We start from the raw sequence: 27,554 nt of genomic DNA, 5'->3' as shown, positions 1-27,554 counted from the left end.
CAATGCCCTTGCATAAGCAGCCCCAACTTTTCAATCCCTTCTCTTCGTAAGATTTCCAGCCAGACTAACCCCAACAATGTAATTACCATACATGATGACCGACGGACGAAATTTGTTGCAAATCGCGCAAAGTGATATATCAGATCCACTAGTTGACAATTGGGAAAAAGCTGGTTGGCGAGCCGTAATTGTGGAGATGGCCAACTTTGAAAACATGAGAAAATAATAGCTGACAGGTCGCTGCGTGCTGCGTGCCACGTGCAACATCTATTTTGTTTCTTTCAAGAGTGTACAGGGAAACAATTGTTCCACATCGTGAGCACGATCCACGACGCTGGGGCTTTCCCGGAGTGGTGAAGTCCACACGAAGAATTTGTTGCATGTCGCTTCCGGGACCCGAGATCCTGTGAGACAAAGTCCAGTTCGGAGGTAAGTGAGTTGAAATGGTCCAATTGAGTGGAGAAATTGGGGAAAGCAATAAATCTAAGCAATGACCTGACTGGCTGGCATATGGTTGAAGCGGATTGAGTGTAGAGAATAGTTCTCCAACATTGTATAGAAATCGAAAAGAAAGTGCAATTGGTAGAATTTGGACGGGGGCGGGGACACTCCCGAGTGCACGGATTCTAGGGCTCCAAGGAAAGCATCATCATGTATAAGAAAACAAGTTCGAGACCCAGCTACTGCCCGGGAAAGTCGATCGAAGTACCATACGTAAGCTTTAGGAACTCTAAACTTTCCCGAAATTTACATCTCTCGCATTCCAGCTCCCTATTTTCCCTTTCTAGTGATTCAATTCTCTCTTTAGCCAGAATCAAAACCTCGGCTTTACTGATTCTCCTCGTTTCCGAAGAATCATCAATGGATCGACTGTTCATTGCACTAGCAGGAAGTGCAGAGAGCAGAGTATCAAACTGCTCATTGAGACGATTGCGATATTTTCTTTCTGTTAAATTGTGGATTGTTCGGTCTGCTGGGTCAAAGCCATATGAAGGAATTTCCCCCTCGCATGATGTCGAAGGTCTTGGTGGCTGGTACACCGAGGACTTCCTACTCTTGACAAGCTTAGCACACTTGCCTTTCGGAGGCTTAGAAAGAGAAGCCTTTGAGTTGGTGGATTTTGTTGGGAGATTAGATTCGATATTGGCCAGCTTTGAAGATTGTTCTGCTTTTAATGTTCTTCTTTGGATTGATCCTCTGGCAATACTGTTTGTCATATTTGCTTGATTGTGAGACGGGTCTGCGTCCATGAGGTTTGAATCGTCAACTTCCAGATCTTGCAAGAAGGGTGTGCTAGGATCAACCATAGGCCAAGTAGCACTTGGAATATGAGTGTCCTCCATGCCTGTAGATGTGACTACCGAGTAAGGCTGGTTGCTCATATCAAAACCACAATCCTGAGGGAACATGGACGGGCTGTAAAAGTCCAGCGATGAAGGTGTAATTGGTGATAAGGTGTTTCCAGAACCTGAGCTAGTACTAATTTCCGGACTTTTTATCACCCATATAAAATCTTTGAAAAGCTGGTTCGGCCGGGCACCATGACCAGTTTCATATGATTGATTATTACCACTCATTCTTGTTGGATGCCCCTATTATAATTCAGTGATGATCTTTGGGGTTTGTTGGAGTCTCGACAGAATGTCTTAAGAGCGCATTCGGGTTAGCTACTCACCTCGCTAGAAAAGTCCGAACTAAACATTCTCAATATCCCCCAGATGTGATAAGACGACAATGAGAGTTCAAGCAAGATGTGTGAGTTGTTGCTTTATGAGACTGATTCTACAGAGCTGAAGATCCTGAATGTTGCAAGCAAAGAGTGCGTATCGGATTCTGCTGATTCGAGCCAAAGTATACACAGAATTCCAGCCTTTGGCCGGAGAAGTAATCTGAAGAGACATTCTAAGTCTCTACTGTGAGACTCCCTACCAGTTGAGTGACCTGAAGCGGGTTACTGGTTTATAATCCTGCTTAATCTGGTAATGGTACTCTTTAGGAATGACGGTTAGTTGGCAAAATGTGGCGACAAGGTTTACTATGCGGGCCTGCTGAATAACTTCCTCCCCCGGATACATACATGATGATTTACTCACCTTGTAGGAAATAATAACAGGAAATTACGGAAGCCACCGAGAATGAGAGTTTTGGCACCCAAAGACCAGTCAGATGCGATAAAATAACCGGAATCTGGGTCATCTAAGCAGATTCTTGAACGGTCCCGCCGGAAAGGGGATGATATATGCATGCTACCTTGAACCACGAACTGAAAAACATCCACATATGTAATAGTGGTCTCATTCAAAGGCGTGCTTTTATTTTCCTGGAACATTTTTCTGATATATCGTTTCTGGCTTTGTAGTTCCCACGTGGTACGCTCGAAGCGGCGAAAGATATCAGGCCGAGCTGATAATCAGTCGGATGAAATTTCGGATATCATTTGAGGATGTAAGTTCCGATATTTGCCAGCCTCAGCTCTCTCGCACTATTCGTCAACGTGGAAGGAGGTGGTCGTACGTATAAAGGTGTGTGAGGATGAGGTGAAGTAAAAAGCTTGGCAATGTGAAATAGACAAGCGGAGACTAGCCTCTCCACACGTGACTGACTCTGGGTGGACCGAAATCACGAAGCAGGTACAAGTCTCTCGTGACTCAAAATGCAAAAAACACAAAGTTTAGGTGCTTGACATTCTAGATGTAAGAATGAATATAAACAATCCTCAGAGCGTGGCCTTGCCAGATCAACGCCAACAACGGACGTACCAATCCGATTTTTCAAAATCACCCCATACAAGAGCGAAACCCAAGCCTCCAGTAGAAGAAGCCATAACCTCCTGGTTTTCTAATTTACCTCCAGACCTAGTCGAACAAACAACATCAATCATCACCCATCTTCTATCCACTGCCCCAAAACGATGGATTGTTTATCCACCAATGCTACTTCTGCCCTCCGGCAGTTTTGAAGATGAGCAGTGGAGACGCTTACAGCTAGGTGGTCAGGAGCTCGATTCTTTATGGGAGAAGATATTGGAGTTGGTTGGCAAAAGAGAGGGAAAGGGGAAATTGACTCATCTTGCCATCAACAATGGCATACCTCTCCTCAAAGTAGGTGAGGATAAAGGAGAGAACCTTCTTCGAAACCCTACGGGACTGAGGATTCTGTATGGCGATTTCGGTCCATCATTAGATCATGAGGCAGTACCAAGTCGTGAAGATTTGGAAAAGGCATTCTGGGTCAGCACAAAACAGAATGGTATCATCCAAATCTGGGCTCCGCGGTATACCATGTTCAGCAGGGGAAATATCAAGGAGAAAGCGAGAATTCTTAACTTTCACAAGACCGAACAACAGCGACGAAGCAGAGATGCATCAGAGCTTATGGAAGATACCGCCGTTGACCTGTATGCCGGCATCGGCTACTTTGTTTTCAGTTATGTGAAAATGGGAATAGGTAGAGTGATCGGCTTCGAACTGAACCCTTGGAGCGTGGAGGGTTTGAAAAGGGGAGCCCTCGCGAACGGCTTTAGTATACAGATAGTGAAGTCTGGGCAGTCATGGGTACCTGGCGAGGAGACTATCACTATTTTCGAAGAAGATAATGCTGAGGCGCCTAGGAGGCTATCGGAGCAAAGTCCGTCATTCTTAGCGAGTATCAGGCATATCAACTGCGGACTGCTGCCTTCCAGTCAAGGAAGCTGGGAGATAGCTCTTGGGTTGCTGACCACAACTGGGTGGTTGCATCTCCACGAGAATGTGGGTGTAAATGATATTGAGTTACGGAGGGGTACCATCCGCAATGAGTTGACAAGAATCTTGAGCGCCAAAGACGTTGAGGTGGATGTGGAACACGTGGAGCTAGTCAAGACATTTGCTCCTGATGTATATCACTGCGTCTATGATGTTTACATTAACCGACAATAGATGTTACATATGTTCAAATCGTCCACATTCATATTATATCCCTGCGAAACTTGGCGGGTATATTGTCTTCTACGATCGACATCTTGTCCAGCAGGGCCTGCCTGTCGGCCTCATCTTCTAAGTCATCGTGCAACTTGAAATGAGCAATGTCTTCTGGATGTGTCAGGTCTTCTTCTTTGGTGTTTTCGTCGTGATATCTATGGCGGTCAGTATGAGGGCCTGTCTGCATTACCAAACAAAGCAGAACTCACTTCTCCCAATGATGGATTTCGTACTCCATTTCCATATCCCAGTGGTGACCAGGACCGGTCCCGAAATCCGGCAGCACCCCTTTTGGCTGTCCATAGCCACCGGCGCTAAACACCATCCATTCGTCCCGCTCAATAATATTGTTATCATTTCGGTCAATCAATTTGAGGACTTCGCGGGTGATTTCATCTCTCTTCGACTGAGGTACATCTTTCGCAGTTGGGTCATCCATGCCGTAAAACTTCAGTATCTCACGCTGGTCCCAGAATCCATTGTCATCAAAATCGTGAAGGGTGAAGAAGGCGCCTGGATCGAAGTTTCCAATATGATGTTCCTCTAATGACATGTCAGTGAATGGCTCACAGCCTTTGGAAGACTGGGAAACGTACCAGCCATATGTCTAGTTGCCCAATCCGCATCAGGGTCAACTTGTAATGGCTTCTGATGAGCATTCCCACCACCATGCGCAGATACGAAGCCGACGAGCGCAAACGCGGTCGCGCATGTCCTAAGAACCGTTCTTCCAACCATTTTCGAACTTGTAATAACAGTGTTGGCAGTGCCCGTATAAACTCGCTCACGGTCAATCCTCGTTCGAGCAGATATGTGGCTCTTTGTTGGCTTTTATTTCGTGGTCTCGTAACGGCGTCGTGGCTTATTTCTTTGCGTACTGTATGAGGTCAGGGTCAATCCAGCCGCGGCAACACAATCCCATCCCATCCGGGTTGATTCAGGGGTTCAAATAAGCTTATCGCAGGGGTCACCTACGCTGCCACAGCGTGCCCACTCCAGCCTGGCCCAAGCTCAATTGAGCTCTTGTTCCTGAGCAAACATGCAAACATCGACAACGAATAGCATTACTGCGCGGGTAGCTGCTGTCTCTGTTCTCTTGCTTTACATCCACAATGAGTCGTCCAATTGAACAAGATCTGAATAACCTCATTCCTCGCCATCCTGGCGCGCTGCCGCCAGAGCTCATCGAACTTGCGCGCTCTTTGCTAGCCCAGTCCCGCATAAAAGCAAGCACACTCAGTGCCCAAGAAGAGACTGGGAGGACATATGCTTGCGCAAATATTGCCTGTGAGAGGTTGTTTTGCTTTGGTCCGCAGCGATAAAACTACAAGCGTTAACATAACCATAGACTAAAGACAACTCTCGACCTCCCACCAGTGGAACCACGCCCGCCAATTCCACCTCGAGTATATACTAAACTATACAAATACTTCGATCGTACGCTCGTCCCCAATTCAAGACGCAAGTCTAGAAATGACAATGATGAAAGAGATTTGAACAAAACTCCATCCGGTTCAAGATTCAGAGACGCTTCTGCCAATTCAACTCCGCGATCCCTTCCGCAAAGGCATACTCCATCGAAAGCGAGTTCTCATGATACGCCGAGAAAGAACAGAACTTCTAAACCCGGGCTCAAATATGCTAGCAATGCGGATTTGGATTCTAGCATACCACGATGGCTTGCGCCGGTCATTCGAAAAATGTGCACAGCGATGGGGACTAAGGAAGTCATTCCGCATGTTATGGCGGGCGTAGAATCAATGCTTCGTCTCCCGAAAGTAGTCTCTTTAGAGCCCGATGAATCTGTATTACAACCCGGCCACAAAACACCTGCTCTGATAGCTGCGACGTGGTTTTTTGTGCTGCAGAAATTCCGTGACAAAAGCATCACTGGTGCTGAATTCCGAGATCAGAGAACAAAGATCTTGGACATATTCAAACATATAAAAGAGGATGCCGGTATTGCGGCAAAGATTGGCGGTGACGATGATAAGTTCTGGGAAGGCTGGGAGGATATTCGGCCGTTAGACATTCAGTCCTGGATTGAAGTTGCTACTAAGCGCGATTATCTGGAAATGGACTGGCTCACAAATATTGCAAACGAAGATGAGGATGAAAATGGAGAAGGACTTAACGGTTATTCGAACATTGGGGTATCCAATAATACGTCAGGTCTAGCTGAAAGGATGCACATAGGAAGAAGGATGCAAGACGAATATGATTACCTGAGCCCTGAGAATAGAGCCGAATATCAGAGGTGGAAGGATAGTATCCTGGCTCAGATAGGTGATCCTGTTGACGATGGGGTAATAGATATGGACACTACAGAGGGTTAAGTTGTGTCTGCCTTTCACGAATTCTGCGTTTGGCTTATTTACGTCACAAGAAATTCTCTTAGTAAAGGATTGAATCAATTACTCACGCGTCACAAATGTACAGAGTTCTTCCAAGGCATACGGTCGAATTTTGGTCGTTTTCAGGCTGGGTGTTAAGGCGTCTAGACACTCCGAAATGATAGCGTGAGGTCCTGTGAATCACCTCTCCGCCGCTCTAAAATTATACGTGAATGATCTCTTCACAACACAAATACATACGAGATAGAGCTATCTATTCATCGACTCTCAATCTCCCGACGAAGTACCAAAGCATATATCATGAACCTCAAAACAAATCACCCTTACCATCCAGCAAATACGTTTCCATCACCTCCCCACCATGAACCATCTCCCATCAACCACATCCACCACCTCCACCTCCCTCAAATCCACCTACACAACCTCATCGCAGCCACCAAAACCGCAACTCGCAATCTCAGAACCAAGTTCTTCGTGAATGGCGGGTGGAGACCATATGGCCCGAAATGTCGGTATCGTGGCAAGACGTATAGGGATCACTACCCGCGCTTTAGGGTTCGGGAACCGGTGTTGGGGCCCGAGGAGTTGTGGAGGGTTATGTTGGTTGAGGGGTGGGAGTGAGGATGGGGATGGGTGATTGAATGGTGGGGTGGGGAGATGGGGGTATAGATATTATGGTTGATTGAAAATGCGAGACAGGTTTACGGAGTCCATTGTGTTTGCTGCAAAGGAGGGGTTAGTAGTTGAAGGATAGGGCTGGATATGTAGATTATCGAATAGTTATGAGCGTGCGGTTCTTAGGGCTGATGAGGGTGTGAATATGGACGTGGAACTATAGATTGCGAGATTGAGAGAATAAGAACTTTCATAGTTATAGATGAAGGCGAAAGAGACCTAGGTTATTTTAGAAAGTATGGAAGTGGATTGACATGAGATTACGGGGTCTTTGCTGTCAAAATACACTTTGACTCAATCGCTGCTACTGATAAAGAAAATGATAGATTTAGTTTCAGATAGCAAACCTTTTTGCAGAAAACAGGGCTATTTTTCATAGTAGTTTGAACATCTGAAAGTTTTGAGTTCTGTGGTGCTCAACCGAGATCTCCATCACACATCTCCTTCCCCAACAATCGAAAACATAACCCTCCTAACATCCCCCAAAAACTCTCTTACCATATCACCATCAAATAAATCACTTTTCCATTCGGCCGAGAGCCTGGTACAGCCGCGGAACCTAGCTAGACGTATGATTCTTGGGAATAGTTAGCAGAGTAACCTGGCGATACATGTGTGAGAAGAGTTGCACTTACACTTCATCAGCCGCGTTGGCTGCAAAATGGATATCGTCAACTACGAGTGCGGGTGAGGAGGAGTCTTTTGGGTAGGTATGCGAGATGTATTGGTCTGTTAGACCGTCTGAGAGGAAGAGCTTTTGATGTTAGGAGATTTGAAGAGATGAAGGGATGGGGTGAGCGTACCGGTGCAGCTGTTTTTGGTATTGGTGCTTGAAGGTTGGGAGGATTGCTACTTCTCGTCAGTCTACTAGAGGATGTATTTTGGGAAAGCAACGCAGCTGCCTGCAGAATCTGAGTACCAACCTTCTTATGCTTCTTCCAATTTGATTAGCAATACTGACGAACTCGTTTAGAATACTTTCCTTTTCTCTTAGCTTCTTATATTCTGAATTAGCTTGGTCTACTGCTTTAAGCAATGCCGTTCCAGTCTCTTCTTTACTGGCTTCTTTATCAACAGTAAGACTTGTAAGATCTTCAAAGATGATAGGCGCAAACGACATGCAGACTGGAATAAACTCCTTGGTCATGTCCCTACCAGTGCAAGACTTGAGATAACGACGTCCATTAAGCCAGCATGCCGAGTAAAAATGTTGTTGTTGTGTTGGGTTGAGACGAAGCATGGCTACAAGCATTGCGGCATGAGTTAGACTGGTGATATTAGTTGGGTTGGTGGTTGGGAGACTTTTAACAGCTTTCAGAAGAACGGTAGTCTGTTCGCGCGATAATGTGAGGAAATAGATCTCTTGCGTTGAGTGGGTGCTAGGCAAGCATAGAGGAATGCCTGGATCGGGGGACTGAAGAAGTTAGACCTGCAAGAATATTGTCCACCGAAAATATACTTCGGAAACCGCAAGCATGTGACCACATACCCATAGACAGAGATATCAACAGAAGCTGGCTACCACATATGGGTGTCGTAAACGAAAATCACAAGGAGCAATACGAGCAGGAAGGAAATTGTTTTACCTGTGTGTGAAATAGGTACTCTTGATTCGCAGACACTCGTTCTTTGAATCCTCTTCCAGAGTATTCCTGTTTGTTGTTCATGATAGTGATCCATGGCGGGGAGAGGTTCTTCCAAGTCTCACCCCAGAGAAGCTTGGTATCTTCCACTGAGTTTGGTGCTGCTAGAGACTTTGAAAACTCTTCAAGGTATTTCCCTAGTAAAACTCTGGTTCCAATTCCATCAGTGATGAGATGATCGGTATTTAACATGCACCAGAACTTCTTGGAAACATCCAAAATTTGTCTATTCTCATACTGAGAGTAGATCAAAAGTGAAGCCGGACAAAAATTATCTCTGCTTCTGTATAGGAAAAGATCTCTTAACCTCTTAAAGTCAGGTGCTTCGGTAGAAGACTCGAGATATGTCGTTTGCTTAACCCATGTGTCAACTTTTTGAGACTCGGGACACTCGTATTGCAAGTATGCATTTTCATTCTCAAAAACACTACTCAACTGAAGTTCTGGAACCTCAAATCTCAGTTTTCTCCACGCCTTCTTCGCCGCATCAAAGATAGTATCAGCATTTGCCGGTTGCGTCGTGGTTAATTCGGCAAGTATGAAAATATGCCGCGCTTCCCTTGGTTTGGAAACCCACATCGATTCAGACGACAGAGACAGACGACGGTAAGAGCCTGATGCATGACGCTGCCAGGCATACGCAGTGGGATCAGGCGGACTAAAGATTGACATGATAGACGATGAAAGTAAATCTGTAGGGTGGAAGACTGATGTGTGCGCTTTGACAGCGGGGAGGGCCGTTGCGAGCGTAGAGTTTGACAGAACTCTGTTTTCAACTCTTGTTCAAGTACTAATCAGATACTAGCCGCGTCAGGTATCGGTATTGAACGGGCTCTGCTTCGGACATCCATTAAACCCAAATTCTATCAGCAGTTGGTGATTTCGCAGATACTCCGGACGACTTTTGTTTCCTTGGAATGATACAAAGAGACAAGGACAGAATTGCTCAAGCCAAAGCTCGACAAGTTTGGAAGGTAGAAAAGACTCATGATGCATCATCCACACCCTTACAATCGCAACGAAACATTCATCCACTTACATCAAAGCACCTCTCCATTTCCCTCGAAACAAAACTTGAAAAGAATGTTTCCTCCGTTCCTGTGCATCCGGGAACCACAGTAATGGTCCTTTACCAGGCTCGGAAGACAACGATCGACGGATCCTCGACGGACATTTAATCAGAAGTGGAAAGGCGTGCCAGAACTGTTCGTTATAGAGAACCGTGCGCACCTGTTCTTTTATATCTGCATGCACGCTCGGATGCGCTCTTGGGTCTTGTTTACTTGGAGATGGGGTGATTCAGCCGTTTGCCGACCCTGGGGAAAGACGGTTGGACTTGGCGAGCTGGTGGGAGCTGATGTGAACAACTATTGAATGCTGTAAGGCTATCGTATTTGTTGAATGTCTTGAGGCCAAAATTCGTTCGGCTGCGCATCGAAGGATTTGGACGAAGAATGGACGTGTTTGATGTCAACAAGAGGAGGAAGCGGCCTTGGTTTGGAGACGAAAATCCAAGCAGACGACATGCAACTGCGGGGTCAATATCTCCCTGGGTTGAAGCAAGTACCGACGTTAGGCTTCATCGTTCTCGAGTCAACCTCGAGCATGTAATCGAAAAAATGACAATTCTGGATTGGTAAAAGTAATACTCATGAATGCCGTCCCTGTCCTCCTTCTTTTTGCGATCCTTCGATGGTCAGATACGTGAAGGTTCTGATTTTAGGGTCAAAATACAACCTTCTCTTGTAAAAGCGAAGTCGGGGTACAATACCTGAGTACTTTAACTCCCACCAAAAGCTGTTAGATATAATTAGAACCAACATGCCGGAATAAGATCAGGTCGCGAGTATGGAAGTCGGTTAGGATGAGGCCGCAACAATTGAAAACTTGAGACATTCGTCTAATATACGTGTCTTACCTCGGAGGTTACGATCGTAGACGTACAGTGCGTATGCACGATAAATTTGTCTGGTCTGACGCTGACATTGATACAAATGCAATACTACGAGCAAGTACGACGTTGGAACACGTGGTAGTTTGCGATGCCCATGATCGATGTTACTCTCATTTTTTGATATCCATCTACCTCATGTACGCCAGTACATCAGATGGATTCTTGTTCAGCTACTGTGTAACTCAGGCAGCGGTACATATTCCTTCGTATGCCATGAGAACCGGAACAGAACAGAAAAATGAATCAATAGGAGGCTAACTCCTGAAATATTAGTGGTTGGCCTTAGCACCGTAGTCGTTCGATTGGTCTCGTATGGTAAACTTTCTGACGTTGTGGAATTGTCTCAAAGAGGAAACCAGACGATTTTACGATGGATTCCACGGCCAATAGTAAACACCCGAGGCGCTTTATTACCGGTTGCTCTGCTCTTTTAATTTTAAAAATGGCCTAAAGCGTCCTTGAATCGGTCGAAAAGTATCTCGTATCGCTTTCCCTTTAGTTCCAGACTCCGTCTCGTGGTAAATTGAAATGTCGTTAGCCACGCGCCGGCGTGTAGCAGTTGTACGATAAGGTGCATTGCTGGAGCCACTAGAACTTCGCACCGACTGCCAATTGAGGTGGCTGAGTAGTCTATTCTGTTAAAAGTAAGCTTCGTTCAGATGGAATAGATAGGTCTCCATAATGGGGCTGAGGATGAACTATTATTCGGTGTGGAAGTATTTCGACAAGAGGCCTTCGGTACAACAGATTTGGAGAGTGTATTCTAGCTTTCTGCGACAATGAATCTTGTAAGAAGTAAACGTCTCGCTTGATGATATGATAAAAAAGGATGGTATGTTCGGTTTGAATTCGAAGTACTTATTCGTAGAGGTCCTGGGGAGAATACTGTAGTGTTTCGAAATGAAATCCCATGAACGAGAAATATGATGTTGGGTTGGGCATCACTCAAGACTTGGGAGGATCAGCAACTTGTAGGGGTACTGATATCTCGGTTCCAGAGACAGAAACGGGAGCCAAAAGTAAATCAAAAGTCAGCCGGTTAGCATGACGGTGACACTCTGTAATCGTTTGGCCAAGACAGAGATGTGAAATGATCGGTAGATTATTATCTGGCGAGATATCGCCCCTTGCATGCAGCATCGCCGCCAACTCCCCTGAGCTAAAGGTCAACACCACAGAGGAGGGGCATACAGACGTAAAAACAGATGTCGAAGTAGTCTTACAGCAGTAAGAGGGAAGCTATTGCATGCAGTACTTATGTCTCGTGTGATGAAGGCGCCGTAGTAGGACGATACACTTACTCGTATTGACATCAATATAGGGAGGAGAGAGTGTTGATCGTGATTCCACAAGCGAGGAGGACAAAAGGGGCTCGAGGGGAGCCCTCTGGATGCGACAACGGTCTTCTGTTATCGTTGCTTTTTGCCTCTCCAATGCACCTCCGTCTCTTGTCTCTTGTGCTTGTATCTTGATTCTTGACTCTTGACTCTGTTGCGATTTGTCCCTGAGTCCGGTCTCCCACGCCGAGAAGTTGAGAACAGTGAGAGAAGCGGACGACTGGATAAGCTCCGGCGGGCGTGCAGCCCTTCCAGCTCCCGGCCCCCTGAGCGGAGCCCTGCCGCCCCACTGCCGTACCATCCAAATGCCTGATTGGATGCGTCGCTGTCCCCCTTTCCTTGCCCGTCTGGACCTGCCTGTGTGCCTGTGTGCCTGTGTGTGGGCCGGTGGTTGCATTCGACTTTCTCCCCTTTCTAAAGTTTCGCCAACTTCTTTCCTCTCTCGTCTACGTCGACGCAGCCACTGCTCTTAGTACGACCTCTACCACCGAGACCAGCGCGCAATCGTACTTCGTACATTGCACATTGCACCAAAGCAGTGTCGCGTTGCCGTCATCAGCATTCAATAGTTCGCGCACCCGCCAGTTCACTTTCCTCCGAGAAGCATACGCGCATCAACAAGCAATTAGAAAGTCAGCGAATCACCTCTCGTCACCAAGCGACGCGTAAAACACCACCTGGGCGGTTTTCTAGATTTATTCCAGGGACCAGCACGCTTAAGAACTCTACAACTCAAATATACCCTCATCCTGGTGAATCTGCAACAGATGAGAGCAACGTGGTGACCGGCTTTTTCTCACTCTGGTCCAGCCTGTGCTAGGTCTCATCCGCAACACAACCGAATTTGCACCCGATTAACCTCACAGGATACAACACTATTTTGTCGCAACAACGGACACGATAGAGCGATGGCCAGCTCTCCGCCCGAATCGCCTGCGGGCATTCCGTCAAGGCCGGCGAGCGCCATGATGCGACCTCCGCGAACGACCAGTCGTATGAGTATGACCAGCAAAGCTGGAGGAGGAAGCCGAGCTTCAGACGAGGATGGGAAAACGTCCGTCAAAGTTGGTATGCAGTTTCCGACCTACAATGCCAGAAATCAAAATCTGACTTTAATCTTCCAGTTGTGCGTATACGACCGCCGCTCAAGCCTTCAGATCCTGGGTTCGAGCTCATCCCACAGAGATTCCAGCGATCTATGGTCCAGGTTACATCGCCTACGGGCTTAGCTATAGACTCACCGCAAGGACGGAAACATTTCGTGTTCGATCGGGTGTTTGGTGAGGAGACAGATCAAGAAGGCATCTGGGAATATTTGGTGGAGAGCACGAATGCGTTTGTACAAGGTTACAATGTCTCAATGTTGGCGTACGGTCAATCCGGCTCGGGAAAGTCCTACACAATGGGAACGGCTGGGCCCGGCGAGCAGGCAAATATGGACGTTATGGGTAAGTGCAAGCGGAAGGAGGTAGAGCAGCTTGAAGCTCTTCACTTCGGAGTCCAGTCCGGCAGTGGTTCTGTATACTGACTGAATTAATTCCTAGGCGTCATTCCTCGTGCCGCCAGTGTACTATTCGAAAAATTGGAGGGAGGACGAGCTTCAAGTAATCGGAACTCTGGAATCCGAACCCCAATGCGGTATTCGATGAACGCCGCCTCAATGTCTAAGCAATCTGAGAAGAACTGGACTCTCAAAGCTACATATGTAGAAATTTATAATGAACAGTTACGAGATCTGCTTCTTCCAGAAAATACGCCTCTAGGGGAGAGGGGTCAAGTTGCTATTCGACAACATGCCAACGGCCATATACTCTTGACTGGGTTGCACGAGGTGGAAGTCAATTCGGTGGAGGATCTCATGAATGCCCTGAGCATTGGATCTTCAATTCGTCAGACCGACGCAACAGCCATCAATGCGAAATCCTCGCGTTCCCATGCTGTGTTCAGCTTAAATCTCGTCCAGCGAAAAAGCAAGTTACAAACGTTACAAGGCGCGGAGAAAAGATTCTCTGTACCTCTGGAGGCCATGACTGGCGCAGACACAATGGTCACAATCGATAGCAAGCTTCACTTTGTTGATCTGGCAGGGAGCGAGAGGCTGAAAAACACTGGTGCACAAGGAGATAGGGCAAAAGAGGGGATTTCAATTAACGCCGGATTAGCTAGTCTCGGGAAGGTTATCTCTCAACTTTCATCCCGCCAGGCTGGATCTCACGTCTCATATCGCGATTCGAAGCTCACTCGATTGCTCCAGGACTCTTTGGGAGGAAATGCTATTACGTACATGATCGCGTGTGTTACGCCAGCAGAATTCCACCTGAGTGAGACCTTGAACACGGTGCAGTACGCACAACGTGCTAGGGCAATCCAAAGCAGACCACGAATCCAGCAGGTGTCGGACAATGACGGTGACAAACAGGCCCTCATCGATCGCCTTAAGGCAGAGGTTGATTTCTTGCGCGAGCAAATCCGAAGCACCGAGCGTTCAAGTGATCGCCGGCCCACTGCAGCCGAGCGGCCTGAGCGACAAAACGAACGGGAAATGGAGCTGCAAAATCAACTTCTCGATACGCAAGAAAACTATACAACGTTGAGTCAACGTCATGCGAAGCTAATCTCTGAGATGGCCAAGGCCCGTGACGGCGAAATTGCAGACAATCAGAACTTTGAGGACACTCTTGGTGATAGTGCAACTGAACGACTCAAACGATCCAATTCTTTTGCTGAAGCCGTTGAGCAAGTCGTCCTGGAGTACGAGAAAACGATTCAAACTTTGGAGCAGTCTCTTTCTAGCACACGATCGTCCCTCTCAAATACTGAGACAATTTTGCTTGAAAAGGAAACGAAGTGTGCTTATGTGGAGACAGTCAATTCTCAATTGCAAGCACGCCTCCAGAAATTAATTGACAGGGAAACAAGCACGGAGAATTACCTTCATGACTTGGAGGCCAAACTAGATGGTCACACTTCTGGCGAGGAAAAGAATTCTGCAATCATTATGGAACTTCGAAAGGAAATTGCTCGTGTCCGTGAGAATGAAGCCAGTTGTGAAGATTATATTTCCACCCTTGAGGAGCGACTCGCTGAGGCCGACCAAGATGCGGAATTGATGCAACGGGAAATTGATAGGCTAGAGCATGTCGTGGAGCGCCAGCGAAGCCTGGGCAAGTTGGACAATCTACTCTATGAACTCGATCATATCCAGCAAGATGGAAAAGTCGATGAAGTCGAAACAGCAACGACCAACGGAGCCGGTAGACGTTCTTCAATCGATCATTCCCGGCAACAGAGCTTCGCAAGCAGACGAAGCAATAAAGACATGATTCTTGAAGAAGAAGAGGCAGAGAATACTCAGCGTTCCGCCACGGAAGGTCCTGTTGATAACGGCGAACCCATTGACATTGAAGTCGATGTACGAGAATTGGCGGATAAGTCTTCCGAGATGAACTATCCTCCACAAAGCCCTGCTCAGTCTAAATTCGTCGAGGACAAGTTGGAAAACGTGACCCAGGAGCTTTTCGATCTCAAGGTAGAGCACGAGAGCACCGTGGACGATTTCAACTTACTCCAAGCAAAATACGCCGAGGCTCTGCACACCCTTGCCGAACTGCAGGACGCAGTGGACGAGGCTCGTCATCCAGTCACCAACCGTGACTCTGTCTTATCTTTATCATCACCAAATATGAAGATGAGGCCTGCATCTTTTTTAGCAGACGCGAGGGTGGAAGAGCTAAGGGATGGAGGACACTTTTCATCCTCGCGATCACTATCATCGGAATTGTCCTCGGTTGGGGAATTGCCCAGTACATTGGAGACATCTAAGACGGATACGTCCAAAATTGCTGAAATGAAAGCATCTGGAGAGGATTCCTCCAAAGACGCCGCAATTGCTGCCGAACTCGATACATTACGTGCACTTGCGGCCGATACCGAGGCAGCTCAGTCAAAGCTTGCTGAGAAATATGCGCAGTTGGAGGAAGAGCATCTAGTAGCCCTTGACCTTGTGGAGGAGCTGAAAACCGACCTTTCCAAAGCCAAGGCGAATGAAATCAGCTCCCCACGAGCGAGCACTCCAGTGATCCGTCGGAAATCAAGCCAGAATGTTATGATAATCGATAAAGCACATCGCGCGTTCGCTTCGCTTCGTAATATTGCCACAGAAAACTTTGATGCAAGCCCCGATATTATGGCCAATTTCGAGCTCAATCTCAATACTGCCATGCACGAGCTGCATTCTCGCTCAGAGCGTGTGCAAGAGTTGGAGGCTGACATCACTGCGGTGAGGAAGGAGATGGAGACCAAGATGACCATCATCTCCGGTCTTACTCGTGAGCGATCGAGCATGAAGTCTTCTCCTATGGATATGTCGGTTGTCTCGAGCATGCGTGATCAATTGCTCCAAATCCAAAATGAGATGCGTGTCGTCCAAGAAAAACATGCCTCACGAGAGAAAGAATTGCAAGCGGAGGTGGACAGTCTTCGCACAACTCTCGATCAACATAGCACAGATGCTGATAAGGGGAAAGTACTTGCTGCACAACAGCAGTCTAGTAAGGACATTCAGGACAAAAAGATTGTCAATCTAGAAGCCGAGCTTTCTGGCTGGGAAACAAGGCACCAGAGTGCTTTGGCATCGATGGGCGGGTCTGAGAAGCAGCTACTTACCACAATCACTCAGCTGGAACAGCAGCTCTCGGCCGTTAAAAATGACCATAAACAACATCAGCAGCAAATGGCAGGCGATCAAGAAGGTCTCGTGGTTAATATGCAAAACGAGATTGAGGAGCACAAGGCGTCTATTGCAGCCCACAGTGCCCGCGTAGCAGAACTCGAGCATGCTCATACGGAACTTCGGGCGCAGCTTCAAGAAGCAACTAGCTCGAGGGAAATTGCACTGCTGGAGAAGGAAAAGCATGCCTCTCTTCTGGCTCGACTAGAACAACAAATCAGTGAGCACGAGCAGGTTGTCAAGACGCATCAAGATGGACTTGCAGTCCTGCATGCAAACCACACCAAAGAGATCGATACACTGAGAGCAACTATCGAGGAGGATCACCAAAGTCGTTCTGCTGATCTTTCAGCCCAGCACCAACAAGCTTTATCAACAATGCAAACTGAGCTTGCTGAGGCTCGAGATGATCTGACAAAGATTGCCACTCAAATCGCTTTTGCACTTGGTCTTGATGTCAGCACGGGCAAGCTCGAAGAGAGAATTGCGGACTTGCTATCTGACCAAAAGGTGTTAGCTGATGAGCAACAAAGATGTGCTGAGTTGGAATCTCATGTGACTGCGCTCACCGGAGCTAACGATACCGTCGTGAAGGAGCTTCAGACCGTCAAAAGTGAACTTGCGGGCTTGCTCGCCCAATCTGAAGAGGGCACAAAACTTCGTGCCGATCATGCTTCTGTTTCTGATCAGCTTATGGCTTTGAAGAAAGAGATGACTATGTTGACACACAAGAACAGGAAGAACTCGCGCCTTGTTGAAGAGCTCGAGGAGCAACTAGCGTCCAACTTTGACCAACATCAAATGGCGAACAACCGCTTGTCAACGTTACAGACTGAGCGGAACGCTCAAATTGAGGAGGCAAATGCAAGCGCGGCTCGTGCCCAGTCAGAGCTCGAAGCGATCAAGGAGGAGTATGCCTCACTTCAGGTATGTGACTTTTCGTTTTGTTCTTCAATTGGAAGTTCCCTACTGACAGATTCTAGGCCAAAATGGTTGAAAGTTCTCAAGAATCTTACACCGGCCCCCAACGAACTAATTCTAATTCTGGCAATACTCATCTTCGTAAATCCGCATCTGTTGCATCACTACCATCACCCCCACCCGCAATTCCGCTGCCTCCTCTGCCTGGAAGCATCGCGGGCGCTGTTTCCCCCAGTGGAAATGCAGCTTCCGTCCCGATTCCTCAAACGCCGACACAAGGCAATCGTCCAAGCAGCAAAGACCTAGCCATTGCTCAAATCCAGGAAGATCAAGAAGCACGTATTCGCACGATCGAGAAACATCTCTTTGCAGAGAAGCAGCTTACCACCACTCTCGAGGAGGCTCTTACAGACTTGGAGCGACAAAGTAACAAGGTCAAGGCTGACTGTGATGCTTGGCGACGACGTGCGAATGAGCTCGAGGCGGAGCTCCGAGATGCCAATGACAAAATCAAGAATGGTGATAACGAAAAAGAGAACCGATGGAGTATGCTTCAAGTTGAGGAAGAACGCAAAAAGAGACGTGATGCAGAGATCGCCCGGGCCCATCTAGAGGAACGGATGAACGCGATCAGCAAAAAGAAGAAGAAGGGTAGCCTAAATTGCTTCTAGATCGTCTTCCGTCTTTTGCATTTCATTTTTGCCCTTCAGCGAGCGTAGCATAGTGCTGTACCTTTTTGCACATATGGATTGTACACCATGCTTTTCAGTGTTCTATTTTATTTTTGGGCACATAATACCTGCGCAACACATGCTCGTGCGAATCCAGTTTGGGCTACTTTGGGCAGGATTTTTGAACGAGTCATCTATCTTGGACGATACCTAGCTCAATGCGTTTCTGTTTTACTTTTTCTCAAACGATACCACCCTATAGCAGGTGTTTGCGGCGCTTGATCCCCCTTTATGTTCCTTTCTTCATGCGCAGCGACGGCTATTTTGTAACGACTTGAACGGCGGAATTTTTTATTTGAACGACTAGAGATAGAATTGAAATTGAAGCAATATGCTTGGGAATGTTTGGTGGATGAGCCACGGATGACACGTACGCTTCGACGTTTTGGTGGTGCGATAGTGGTTGAGAGGTGGACTTATATTTTGTGGAGGTTGCTCATATGGAGACAACGAGGCCATTGTCAATAATGGTAGGATAGGAGATATGAGATAGCTATAATACCAAAATATCATATCCCTGTATTGAAACGCAACTTCTAGATTCGGGATTCCTCAAACAAGTCATCTTCTTTCGCAGCTTTCATCCATCTTGCATTTTGTTGAGAACATGGACAACGGATGGATGAGCAACTGGTTGTCGGATCCGTTGTCATAGTACGATCGTTCTTATGATGTAAGTAGACGAAATTGTGCATGGATCCTATGCCATGTCAGATGATTCCGCATGATACACTTTGGCTGACAATCGACCAACAGCGCAATTCCATCTACGAGTGTCGAGGATTATGTTTTCTTCCCCTTTCGGATGCTTGTCTCGGCTAAGAGAAATGTTTCTAAGCACTTTGATCCACTCATGCACTCCCTCTCCGCCACAGACAACCTCACATCACTACTGACATAGATTCATGATTAAATCACAAGGTGTGTTAGTGATAGTCAGTCGCGATGGCCAATGATGAACTGTAGGTATGCATCTGAACTTGCGTTCTTTTGGGGTGTTGGTTTCTGCCTTGACATGCTGGATGGACCAACTTTGGAGGCGGAGGATTGGCTGGCTTGACGAAGCGAGGGAGTTTTGATGATGATGAAGGTCTATTTAAGACAGATCAAATCCGCTGCCAGCTGAGAAGTCATCTGCTCCTTACAAGTCTGTTTCCATTTGGATTTTGTTTATTCAGTGTGGCTTTATTACGTTATTCTGTCGCCATTCAAAAATTACTTCGAATTAAAGGGCATTATTAAATTTCTCCCATAGATTATATCAGTCATGGCTTTTGGTCAACACACCACTGGGGAAGAGGTAGTTAAGTCCTTGACTGGAAGGACAGAAGGCAAAACTTGTACGCCTTCTATCTCGTGATTCCAAAAACAACTCCTATCAAAGCCACTTAGATCCATACGAGAACCACGAAACTAACAACATCTAGTCATCATAACCGGCCCCTCAGCAAACTCCATCGGAGGAGCAACAGCCATTGCTCTAGCTCACGGCAAACCCAAGACACTCTTCCTCACCGGTCGAAATCCAGAGAGGATCAATCCTGTAATCGATGAAATCAAGAAAATCGATTCCAGCATTGATGTGGTGTTTGTGAAGATGGACTTGATGTCTCTGAAAAGCGTGCGAGAAGCAGCGGCTTTTATCACAGCTAGTGGAAAAGCCGAGAAAATACATGGTCTTGTTAATAACGCTGGGATTATGGCTACTCCATTTGGGCTTACGGAGGATGGCGTGGAGCAGCAGTTTGGTGTTGTAAGTCTTTCCTTTATGTTGGTTTGTCGGTTTGAATAAGATATGCTAACAAGACATAGAACCATCTAGGTCACTTCCTACTTACTAATCTGTTGCTTCCGAATATTGTGGCTGCTGGACCTCACGCTAGGGTTGTCAATGTGGCGTCTACTGGTTACGGTGTCGGAGACGTTGCATTTGACAACATCAATTTCGATGTAAGCACCCCATATTCTCATTTAGTGGCCTACAGATAATAGGAGCTAACACCACTGATATAGGAGGGGAAAACTTATCATCCTTGGAAAGCATACGGCCAATCCAAAACCGCGAACATCTTATTTACGACCTACCTCTCCATGCACTTGAAATCCAAAGGGATCGAGGCATTTGCTTTGCAGCCTGGTAGTATGCCGTCCTCTTCTCACCGCCCATTATCATACTTCAGTTTAGAAACATGACTGACAAGGAAAATAGTGCCACAAACAAACCTCTACAAACACACAATTGCCGCAACCGATCCCAATGACCCAGCATCTTTTCCAGCCGCATTCGCGCTCATCCAAGCCCGATATCCCGATGGCGCTCCAAGTGGCGACCTCAAAGAGGATGAGAAGACCGTGGAAACAGCATCCAGCACACCTTTGTTTGCTGCGCTTAGTCCAAGTCTTGATGGTGAGTACTATTCGAGCCATAATTTTTAGTAAGGCACTGTGCTGACTATGATGGATAGGTAAGGAAGCTCCCGAGAGTACTTGTTTCCTGAGAAATTGTGTGGAGTTCCCGGTTCTGGACTATGCTAAAAATCCGGAGGATGCGGCGAAGCTGTGGGTGTTGAGTGAGAAGCTTGTTGGGGAGAAGTTTGAAATTTAGGGGAAAATGGCTCATAGAAACTTATTGGAAACTTGGAAGGGAATGTGTACTGGAAGTTGTAGTCTTGTTGGGAAGGGATAGAAATCATGTTGAACTACTTTCTCCGTCTTGCTATGTGCTTTGTACTGCAGGTAGCAATAGTATCTTTTCCACAGTATATCTGAAACAGTTATCTGCAAATCTCTAGAATGAAGCAGATTGAAATCTTGCAAGTTCTATGAGAGGTTCAGGCAGCATCTACCTTCTTGCTCTTGATTTTCTATCTAATTGTTCAATCGGAGGGGTCGTCATGTGACGGTATTAAGCGAGATTTTGTTTGGAAAGGGGGGATGGTGAATGAGTGCAACTCATCCTGGAATTTCAACATACAAACCTCGAAAAGGTTCGGGAAGATTCAACACTGTAGCTCAAAAACGTGATAGAACAACAGAATTCTCGGATTACTGCACCTACGAATGCTCACTTTTGGCTGAGCTAGTGGCATCTGAAAGCCCGTTGTCGTATTTTAGTCGTACATTGCGTGCTGAGAAATCAATTCACGGATATGTTTTTATCCGTGGTATTCTTGGACATTAAACTGGCAGGAGAGACCGAGTCCTTTGGCCCTTTCAAGTCATGTGGTGTCGCGTCTCTATCGTGCTCCAAGTCACGCGGTCCAAGCTCTGTACACAAAAGACTCACAGCACTCACACCAACCTTTGACAATAACAAACCAGACCACAGCCGAATTTGAATTCAAAATTTTCTCTTTTCCTTCCGAAAAAGCGCATGGATTTTGTTGAGAAACCTGCTCCTCGGATCTTCACTTGCCGATCCTCTTCCACACCTTGCGGGTGAGATCCAGCACGCAAACACGCAAATGTTGGGAGATTCACCTTTGTTACCATGCTAGGAATCTACCTTGACACCAAGAGCCCAGCCACAAAAGCATCAATTCCATCTCCGCAGTCCGACAATTCTCATTCCCAACTTTCCAGCAAAGTCAATTCCAAACCTACTCCGCTACCAAGTTTGCTGAACCACCCTCGTTGCTGCCGATACATCGCTCACAATGGCCACATCCGATCTCATTGCTAAAGTAGCGGGCTATGTCGAAGGGGAAATGAGCAATTACGATGCATCTCACGATTTCGAGCATATCAAAAGAGTGGTCGGTTGCGCGCACATGATCCACTCTGAGATCGTTGCTACTCAGCCCAATCACCCAGAACTTGATCTTGACCTAATCACCCTCTCAGCACTTCTCCGTAAGAGCCCTCAAAGGATTTACTACTATGTGAAATAAAAATGCTAATTGGACACAGATGACATTGGCGACCGCAAGTACATCAAGAACGGCCAAGACGGCACCATCATGGCTTACAACCTGCTGCTCTCCCTTTCCGCCCCCGCAGAGCTAGCAGCCAAAGTCCAACGCATCGTCAACGGTGTCTCCTACACGAATGAGATTCGCAATCCGTCAGCAGTGGCATCACTTGTTGCAGAGATTCCCGAGCTCGGTGTCGTCCAGGACGCAGATCGATTGGATGCTATCGGCGCTGTTGGCATCGGTAGACTATTCACCTACGGCGGGGCGAAGACAGAGAGATACATGCAAAGCAGTATGGCTCTAATTCCATTGAAGCTTCTCAAGGTCGAGGGAGCTATGAAGACTCAGCCCGGCAGGAGGATGGCGAAGGCGCGCACTGAGCAGCTCAAGGTCTTCCAAGACTGGTGGAATGAGGATATGAAGATGGGTTTTCGATGGGAGGTGCCAGAAGGACTTGGTGGCTCTTCTCGTTCTTCTTCTGACTCGGACTCATCTATGGAGAAGGTCTATCTTTGAATACGTTATGTCCGTGGAAGTCTTGTCATACATAGGTGCTCAATGGTGCGGTGTTACGTTGCAAATTGTTGGCAGTATGTGTGGGCAGACTCGGTCAGAATCAGCATGATATGGTACACAGTTTGAGATTATTGGATTGCAGCTGGCATCTTGGTCGCTATTGAAGATTTTCTCCCGAGGTCTGTAGTGTAGTGGACTCGCTGGATAAAAGGATCTCTTCCATGAAGGCACGACTAAATGAGCAGAACATGAACAGGAAATGTACAGTATCTAAACGTACGGAAAAATTAGCGATTCTCTCTAGCAAAAATTTCATGATGTTTTGGATTAGACGCGTGGTTGACTTGGAAAGGCAAAGCAAGTGAATCTGATTTTAGACAGTTGGGATTCACATAGTAGAGCATGTGATATCGTCAAGTCATCATTCATTAGCAAATACCGTCCTCCTCTGAATTGAAAATGTTACATGGAATGACCTCCTCGTCAGATCGCTTGGTTCGGACTTCCACACCGGTTACACACAAACATATGGCAAATCTGCGGCCAATCCCACGAATGCTTGTTATTCAACAGCAATTTGCACACCGTACATAAATTCATATTCACTACCGTCTCCTCGACGAAGAGACGGGTGCTGGATCAAAAGCATCGTCGTCAGAAATCTCGTCGTCGCTAAGTTCCTGAGCCTGGGACGGCTGCGTAAAAGTAAGTTGAGTTTGGCGTCCTCTGGTAGCTACAGCTCTTTTGGGCAGCGATTTCGCTGGAACAGAATCAACCATGACTACATCATCATCATCATCATCGCTCGGCTCAAAAACGGCCTTTTTGCGACCTTTAGGTGGTGCTCGAGCTGGAGCTTTTGCAGGTGCTGTAGTAGTATGTTAGGAATGGCTGCTGTACAGTTTCGGCGGCACAATTCGAGTGAATTATGAGATACGAGACAAATCTCTTTCACATACAACGAGAACGCGAATGTAGGATAATAGAAAAACGTACCTTTGGGCTTTGCCGGAGCTCGAGGTTTAGCAGGTGCTTTCTTTGCTGGTGCTTTTCTTCCAGTCGACTTTGCAGTCACTGCAGCAGATGCTATTGATGCATTGTCATCGCTACCAGCTCCACGTTTGCCTGCAGCATCCTCAGCATCATCACCCTCGATGAACTCCCAAGCGCCAGGCTCATCCTCCCAATCTCCATCCATATCTGTATCCCATGTCTCGGGACGAGGCTTGAGCTTCGCATTTTTCTTCTTGAGCTTCAAAGTTCCCGCAGCAAACAACGCCTCTTGCTGATCACGCAGCCGATCCATGACAGCGTGCAGAGCTGGCTCATCGTCGACGCCGGCTTCAGCCGCCAACATGCCTTTAAGTTGCGCGGCCAAAGAATCATTAACAAATTGTTCTAGAGCATGCTTGTCATCTTTGTCGACGAACTGAGTAACGGCATCTCCAAATGGTGCCTTGGGCAATATCTTTAAAGATTGTGCGGCAACATATTCGCGGACTAATTGCTCGACCTTTACACCCTCGGACGCCAGAGCAGCAAGAGCCTCCACTGTAGGCATGTCCCTTTCGCTTTTGTCCTTCTCTGGTCTATTGTCAGTATGTTTGTAGGATTTGTGGAACTAGCACGTACTCGTCGTAGTCTTCTTCTTGTAGAATTGTACTACGTCCTTCACATTTGCAACTTTACCAACAAAGCGATTAGAGAATCTCTGGGGGTTTTCGCAATCAAACTTGCCACCATCAGGCGCCGAGTATTCAACCTTCAGTCTAATGAGGGGAAGAGGAACCTCATCTGGAGGGTCGTCATCGTCTTGTATTGCTAGCCAATCCGACTTCGCTTCCTCTATCAAGGTATCCACGACCTCAACCAACTTTGCCGTGAGTCTTGCTTTACTATCTTTGGCTCTCGCTAGTCCCTGAAAGCGTGTGTCATCCGATAAGATGATCTCTCTGGTAAGGAAAGGTCTGACAGTCTTAAGCCTGATGTTCTCCGTCGTAAACTCCTTCCCAGTAACAGTGACTATAGCAACATGTTTTGGCACAGCCTCTCCGGGAACCAGGGATGTGGCAATAGAAGAGCCAGGTTGCATGACGTGGAACATGGTTTCTGGATTGAGGACTGGGTCGATAAGACATTCGTGCTCATGGCCCCAAACAACCAAATCTAACCATTCCGGCAAGAATCTCTCCGGTAGGTATCCCGTCTCATTATGGGCGTGGTGGTTTTGGTGAACAGCCATGAGATTGAACCAGTCCTGCTTCTGGACACCTGGTTGCCAAAACTTGACTTTGTTGTCTCGAAATGTTCGAAAAAGTCGTTCGTCGCGCACATTGCTCATCCCATACAGAGCCAGTTTTGTTTGTCCTTTCTGTAGAAGGATTGGCTTGATCTCCAGTTTGTCGGATTCTGGGGTGCGACCGAAATAGTTGATCAAACCCGATACCTGAAGGAGGTCAAGTGAACAGAAGTTGCCTTCACCGTTTGGATCGTCATGATTACCGTGAATAGAGAACACCGGGATAGCGACATTTATATCTGGATCCTCATAGTTAACATGGTCGAAAGATTTATCGAAAACATCCGCGGCATCGCTAAGCCATTCTAATTCGCAAGGTTTGTCTCCAAAACAGTTCATTCGTAGTGAGCGCATCACTTGATACATAGCCTTTCGGGATGGCTTATTATCATGGAACAAATCGCCAGCTAAAAGGACCATGTCGACCTAAGTGTTGATCAGAAATAGTCACATGGGATTCGTGGAACATTCATACATCCTGTGATTTAGCTAAGCCCATAACCTCATCAAAGGCCTGCCAACTATCATCTTTTCGCAGGGCTTCACGCTCAGCATATCCCACATGGCTGTCTGTGGCGACCAAAATGCGAATAGAATCCGCAGCTAGTAATGTTAGCTCATGTCTGGCTAGTGTCTGAAACAAATCTGTTACCTGTGAAGTTGGGCATCTTGATTTTGTTCCAAGTAAACAGAAACGACAATGAGATTTGTGCAACTCTCAAGGGGTTCTATACCTCATAATACTCAAGGTGCGCAAGTTCCGTTTGTCGAGAGTCCGTTTGATTAGGCAGAGGTCGAGACTTAGGAGACGCGACTCTTTATGTTGAACCGAGACGCGAGTACACGTGATCACTTAAGGTTGCGCGTGTCTCGGGCCGTTAGCTGGAAAGCGAATCGACCTCACCAGAAATTCGTCGCTGTTCGATATCACAACAAAAATGAATGCTACACGTGTATTGCTGGCTCGTTCCGTGTGGAAAGGTATGGAAAGCTGGCGGTATGCGTGAGAAATTCATGCTAACAATTTCTAGGGCCCAACATCGTCCCGTAAGGAGATTTTACATTGACCCAAACTCTTTCTAACGACTTCAGACTCCCCATCGTTCGAGTGCCCCAAGGACAAAAAGCGCCGCCAGTACGCACTCAAGCTCGCTCTGCTACGATTCTGCCGAACTTCGTTGGATTGGTGTTTCAAGTGCACAATGGGAAGATCTATCATGATGTAGAGATTACAGAAGATATGGTTGGACACAAATTAGGGGAATTCTCACCGTACGAAGCCCTCTTAACTACATTAACAATTGACATTGCGTCTAACATTCGAACAGTACACGGAAGAAGTTCTCTTACAAGCAAATGAAAGGCAAATAGGATGGGACTGCAATGGCGTTTGGGCTGTGGGCATGGTTGTTTGGAGTGTTATATACCATGTACATATGTGTAGAAATCGGAAAATGAGAGGCCTTCCCTCGATCGCTCGACATGTATACAAGATTGGAGGGCTGATAACCTTCACAATACGGAATGCAACCACAATTATAATGTTTGATCAATTGTATTATATGAGAGCATTGCCCGGTTACGTTGAACCGTAGATATGGGGTATGTGCCTTTCCATGATGTCCTCTAGCCTTCCGAGACGCCATAAGTCAACCAATGCGCCGTATCCCATATGTACCCAAACGACCCATCTATCTATAGAACTCTCCTCTTTTAACATTGACACCATATTCGCCCACTGCCATTCCCAAATCTTCCATGGTCAACACGGTCCTGTTTTGGCTTCCACCTTGCCCACCGCCACCATAGCCCGGTCTTTGAATTCCTAAAGGACCGCCCTTGCCCTGCTGCTCTTTACTACCCGGAGCAGTTGTGGGTTGGCCGGGAACAGGAAATCCAGCAGCTGCCCCTAGATTACCCATGGGATTGTTCGCGTTGGAAGAATTAGACGATCGTATGCGGGAATATTGGTAAGCATCTGCTGCAATGTCTGCAATGAATTTCTGAGTTGCAAGAGCTAGGATGCGGGCCAGCTTCTCATCGGTCTGTGGGGGCGGGGGTAAACCAGCTTTGGTGAAGTAGTAATTCGTGACTGCATCTGGAATCTATTTTTCGTGTCAGAGAGCAAGACAATGGATACAGTCAGGCTTCAGCATACAATAGGTGCATAGTCGTCCATCTTAGACAGGAACTCTTTCAAGGTAGCATCTTTCCGCGTCTGGACTTTCGGCTCGGGCGCTGGCGCGACAGGATCAACTTCTTCGCCCTCAGTTGTAACAGGAACAAGGTCCGTAGTAGGATCTGGAGACTCTGCGTTGGCCATTTTGACTTTCAAATTGTTATAGCGGGATGTTGCACGTCAATGTACGGAGTACTGTATGAACGATCTCTCGAATGGCGGCTGATTGCGCATAGCACGTGCTGATAACACCAGTGGCGCTAAACTTATCTGATGGTGAGGGTTGAACATCATTTTTTTGCGACCAGTTTGTTTATGTAGAAGAAAGAAGTTGCCGCCCAAA

At 46.9% G+C, this 27,554-nt stretch overlaps 11 protein-coding genes across 11 annotated transcripts; 6 read left to right on the top strand and 5 right to left on the bottom strand.

Annotated features, from left to right (window-relative positions):
- Positions 1–680: 680 nt before the first annotated feature.
- GLAREA_01556 (HLH, helix-loop-helix DNA-binding protein) lies at positions 681–1,577 on the bottom strand (the record flags this gene model as incomplete). Its single annotated transcript, XM_008088772.1, has 1 exon — positions 681–1,577. One exon carries the CDS (start codon positions 1,575–1,577, stop codon positions 681–683), a length of 897 nt encoding a protein of 298 aa, XP_008086963.1.
- Positions 1,578–2,699: 1,122 nt separating this feature from the next.
- On the top strand, positions 2,700–3,917 carry GLAREA_01555 (S-adenosyl-L-methionine-dependent methyltransferase; the record flags this gene model as incomplete). Its single annotated transcript, XM_008088771.1, has 1 exon — positions 2,700–3,917. One exon carries the CDS (start codon positions 2,700–2,702, stop codon positions 3,915–3,917), a length of 1,218 nt encoding a protein of 405 aa, XP_008086962.1.
- A 28-nt stretch (positions 3,918–3,945) lies between these two features.
- On the bottom strand, positions 3,946–4,697 carry GLAREA_01554 (EF-hand; the record flags this gene model as incomplete). The annotated part of the gene is made up of 3 exons (XM_008088770.1): positions 3,946–4,114; positions 4,169–4,502; positions 4,556–4,697. 3 exons carry the CDS (start codon positions 4,695–4,697, stop codon positions 3,946–3,948), a joined length of 645 nt encoding a protein of 214 aa, XP_008086961.1.
- A 374-nt stretch (positions 4,698–5,071) lies between these two features.
- GLAREA_01553 (uncharacterized protein) lies at positions 5,072–6,295 on the top strand (the record flags this gene model as incomplete). The annotated part of the gene is made up of 2 exons (XM_008088769.1): positions 5,072–5,253; positions 5,308–6,295. 2 exons carry the CDS (start codon positions 5,072–5,074, stop codon positions 6,293–6,295), a joined length of 1,170 nt encoding a protein of 389 aa, XP_008086960.1.
- Positions 6,296–7,420: 1,125 nt separating this feature from the next.
- Positions 7,421–9,303, bottom strand: GLAREA_01552 (uncharacterized protein; the record flags this gene model as incomplete). Its single annotated transcript, XM_008088768.1, has 5 exons — positions 7,421–7,565; positions 7,624–7,742; positions 7,792–7,837; positions 7,912–8,402; positions 8,575–9,303. 5 exons carry the CDS (start codon positions 9,301–9,303, stop codon positions 7,421–7,423), a joined length of 1,530 nt encoding a protein of 509 aa, XP_008086959.1.
- A 3,527-nt stretch (positions 9,304–12,830) lies between these two features.
- Positions 12,831–18,243, top strand: GLAREA_01551 (P-loop containing nucleoside triphosphate hydrolase; the record flags this gene model as incomplete). The annotated part of the gene is made up of 4 exons (XM_008088767.1): positions 12,831–12,990; positions 13,047–13,370; positions 13,467–17,578; positions 17,635–18,243. 4 exons carry the CDS (start codon positions 12,831–12,833, stop codon positions 18,241–18,243), a joined length of 5,205 nt encoding a protein of 1,734 aa, XP_008086958.1.
- Positions 18,244–19,570: 1,327 nt separating this feature from the next.
- GLAREA_01550 (NAD(P)-binding Rossmann-fold containing protein) lies at positions 19,571–20,908 on the top strand (the record flags this gene model as incomplete). Its single annotated transcript, XM_008088766.1, has 6 exons — positions 19,571–19,643; positions 19,731–20,056; positions 20,116–20,253; positions 20,317–20,443; positions 20,513–20,710; positions 20,769–20,908. 6 exons carry the CDS (start codon positions 19,571–19,573, stop codon positions 20,906–20,908), a joined length of 1,002 nt encoding a protein of 333 aa, XP_008086957.1.
- A 1,051-nt stretch (positions 20,909–21,959) lies between these two features.
- GLAREA_01549 (HD-domain/PDEase-like protein) lies at positions 21,960–22,733 on the top strand (the record flags this gene model as incomplete). The annotated part of the gene is made up of 2 exons (XM_008088765.1): positions 21,960–22,155; positions 22,213–22,733. The coding sequence occupies 2 exons, from the start codon at positions 21,960–21,962 to the stop codon at positions 22,731–22,733; spliced, it is 717 nt and encodes a 238-aa protein (XP_008086956.1).
- A 605-nt stretch (positions 22,734–23,338) lies between these two features.
- Positions 23,339–25,700, bottom strand: GLAREA_01548 (Metallo-dependent phosphatase; the record flags this gene model as incomplete). Its single annotated transcript, XM_008088764.1, has 5 exons — positions 23,339–23,601; positions 23,730–24,317; positions 24,366–25,458; positions 25,508–25,635; positions 25,685–25,700. The coding sequence occupies 5 exons, from the start codon at positions 25,698–25,700 to the stop codon at positions 23,339–23,341; spliced, it is 2,088 nt and encodes a 695-aa protein (XP_008086955.1).
- A 270-nt stretch (positions 25,701–25,970) lies between these two features.
- On the top strand, positions 25,971–26,403 carry GLAREA_01547 (Ribosomal protein S19; the record flags this gene model as incomplete). The annotated part of the gene is made up of 4 exons (XM_008088763.1): positions 25,971–26,013; positions 26,064–26,079; positions 26,125–26,304; positions 26,361–26,403. 4 exons carry the CDS (start codon positions 25,971–25,973, stop codon positions 26,401–26,403), a joined length of 282 nt encoding a protein of 93 aa, XP_008086954.1.
- Positions 26,404–26,723: 320 nt separating this feature from the next.
- Positions 26,724–27,355, bottom strand: GLAREA_01546 (uncharacterized protein; the record flags this gene model as incomplete). The annotated part of the gene is made up of 2 exons (XM_008088762.1): positions 26,724–27,137; positions 27,191–27,355. The coding sequence occupies 2 exons, from the start codon at positions 27,353–27,355 to the stop codon at positions 26,724–26,726; spliced, it is 579 nt and encodes a 192-aa protein (XP_008086953.1).
- Between the last annotated feature and the right edge of the window lie 199 nt (positions 27,356–27,554).

This window comes from Glarea lozoyensis, assembly GCF_000409485.1.
Source record: "Glarea lozoyensis ATCC 20868 chromosome Unknown GLAREA7, whole genome shotgun sequence".
Taxonomy (NCBI): Eukaryota; Fungi; Ascomycota; class Leotiomycetes; order Helotiales; family Helotiaceae; genus Glarea; species Glarea lozoyensis.
Note: the sequence above shows the minus strand (reverse complement) of the source record. Positions and strands in the feature narration are given on the sequence as shown.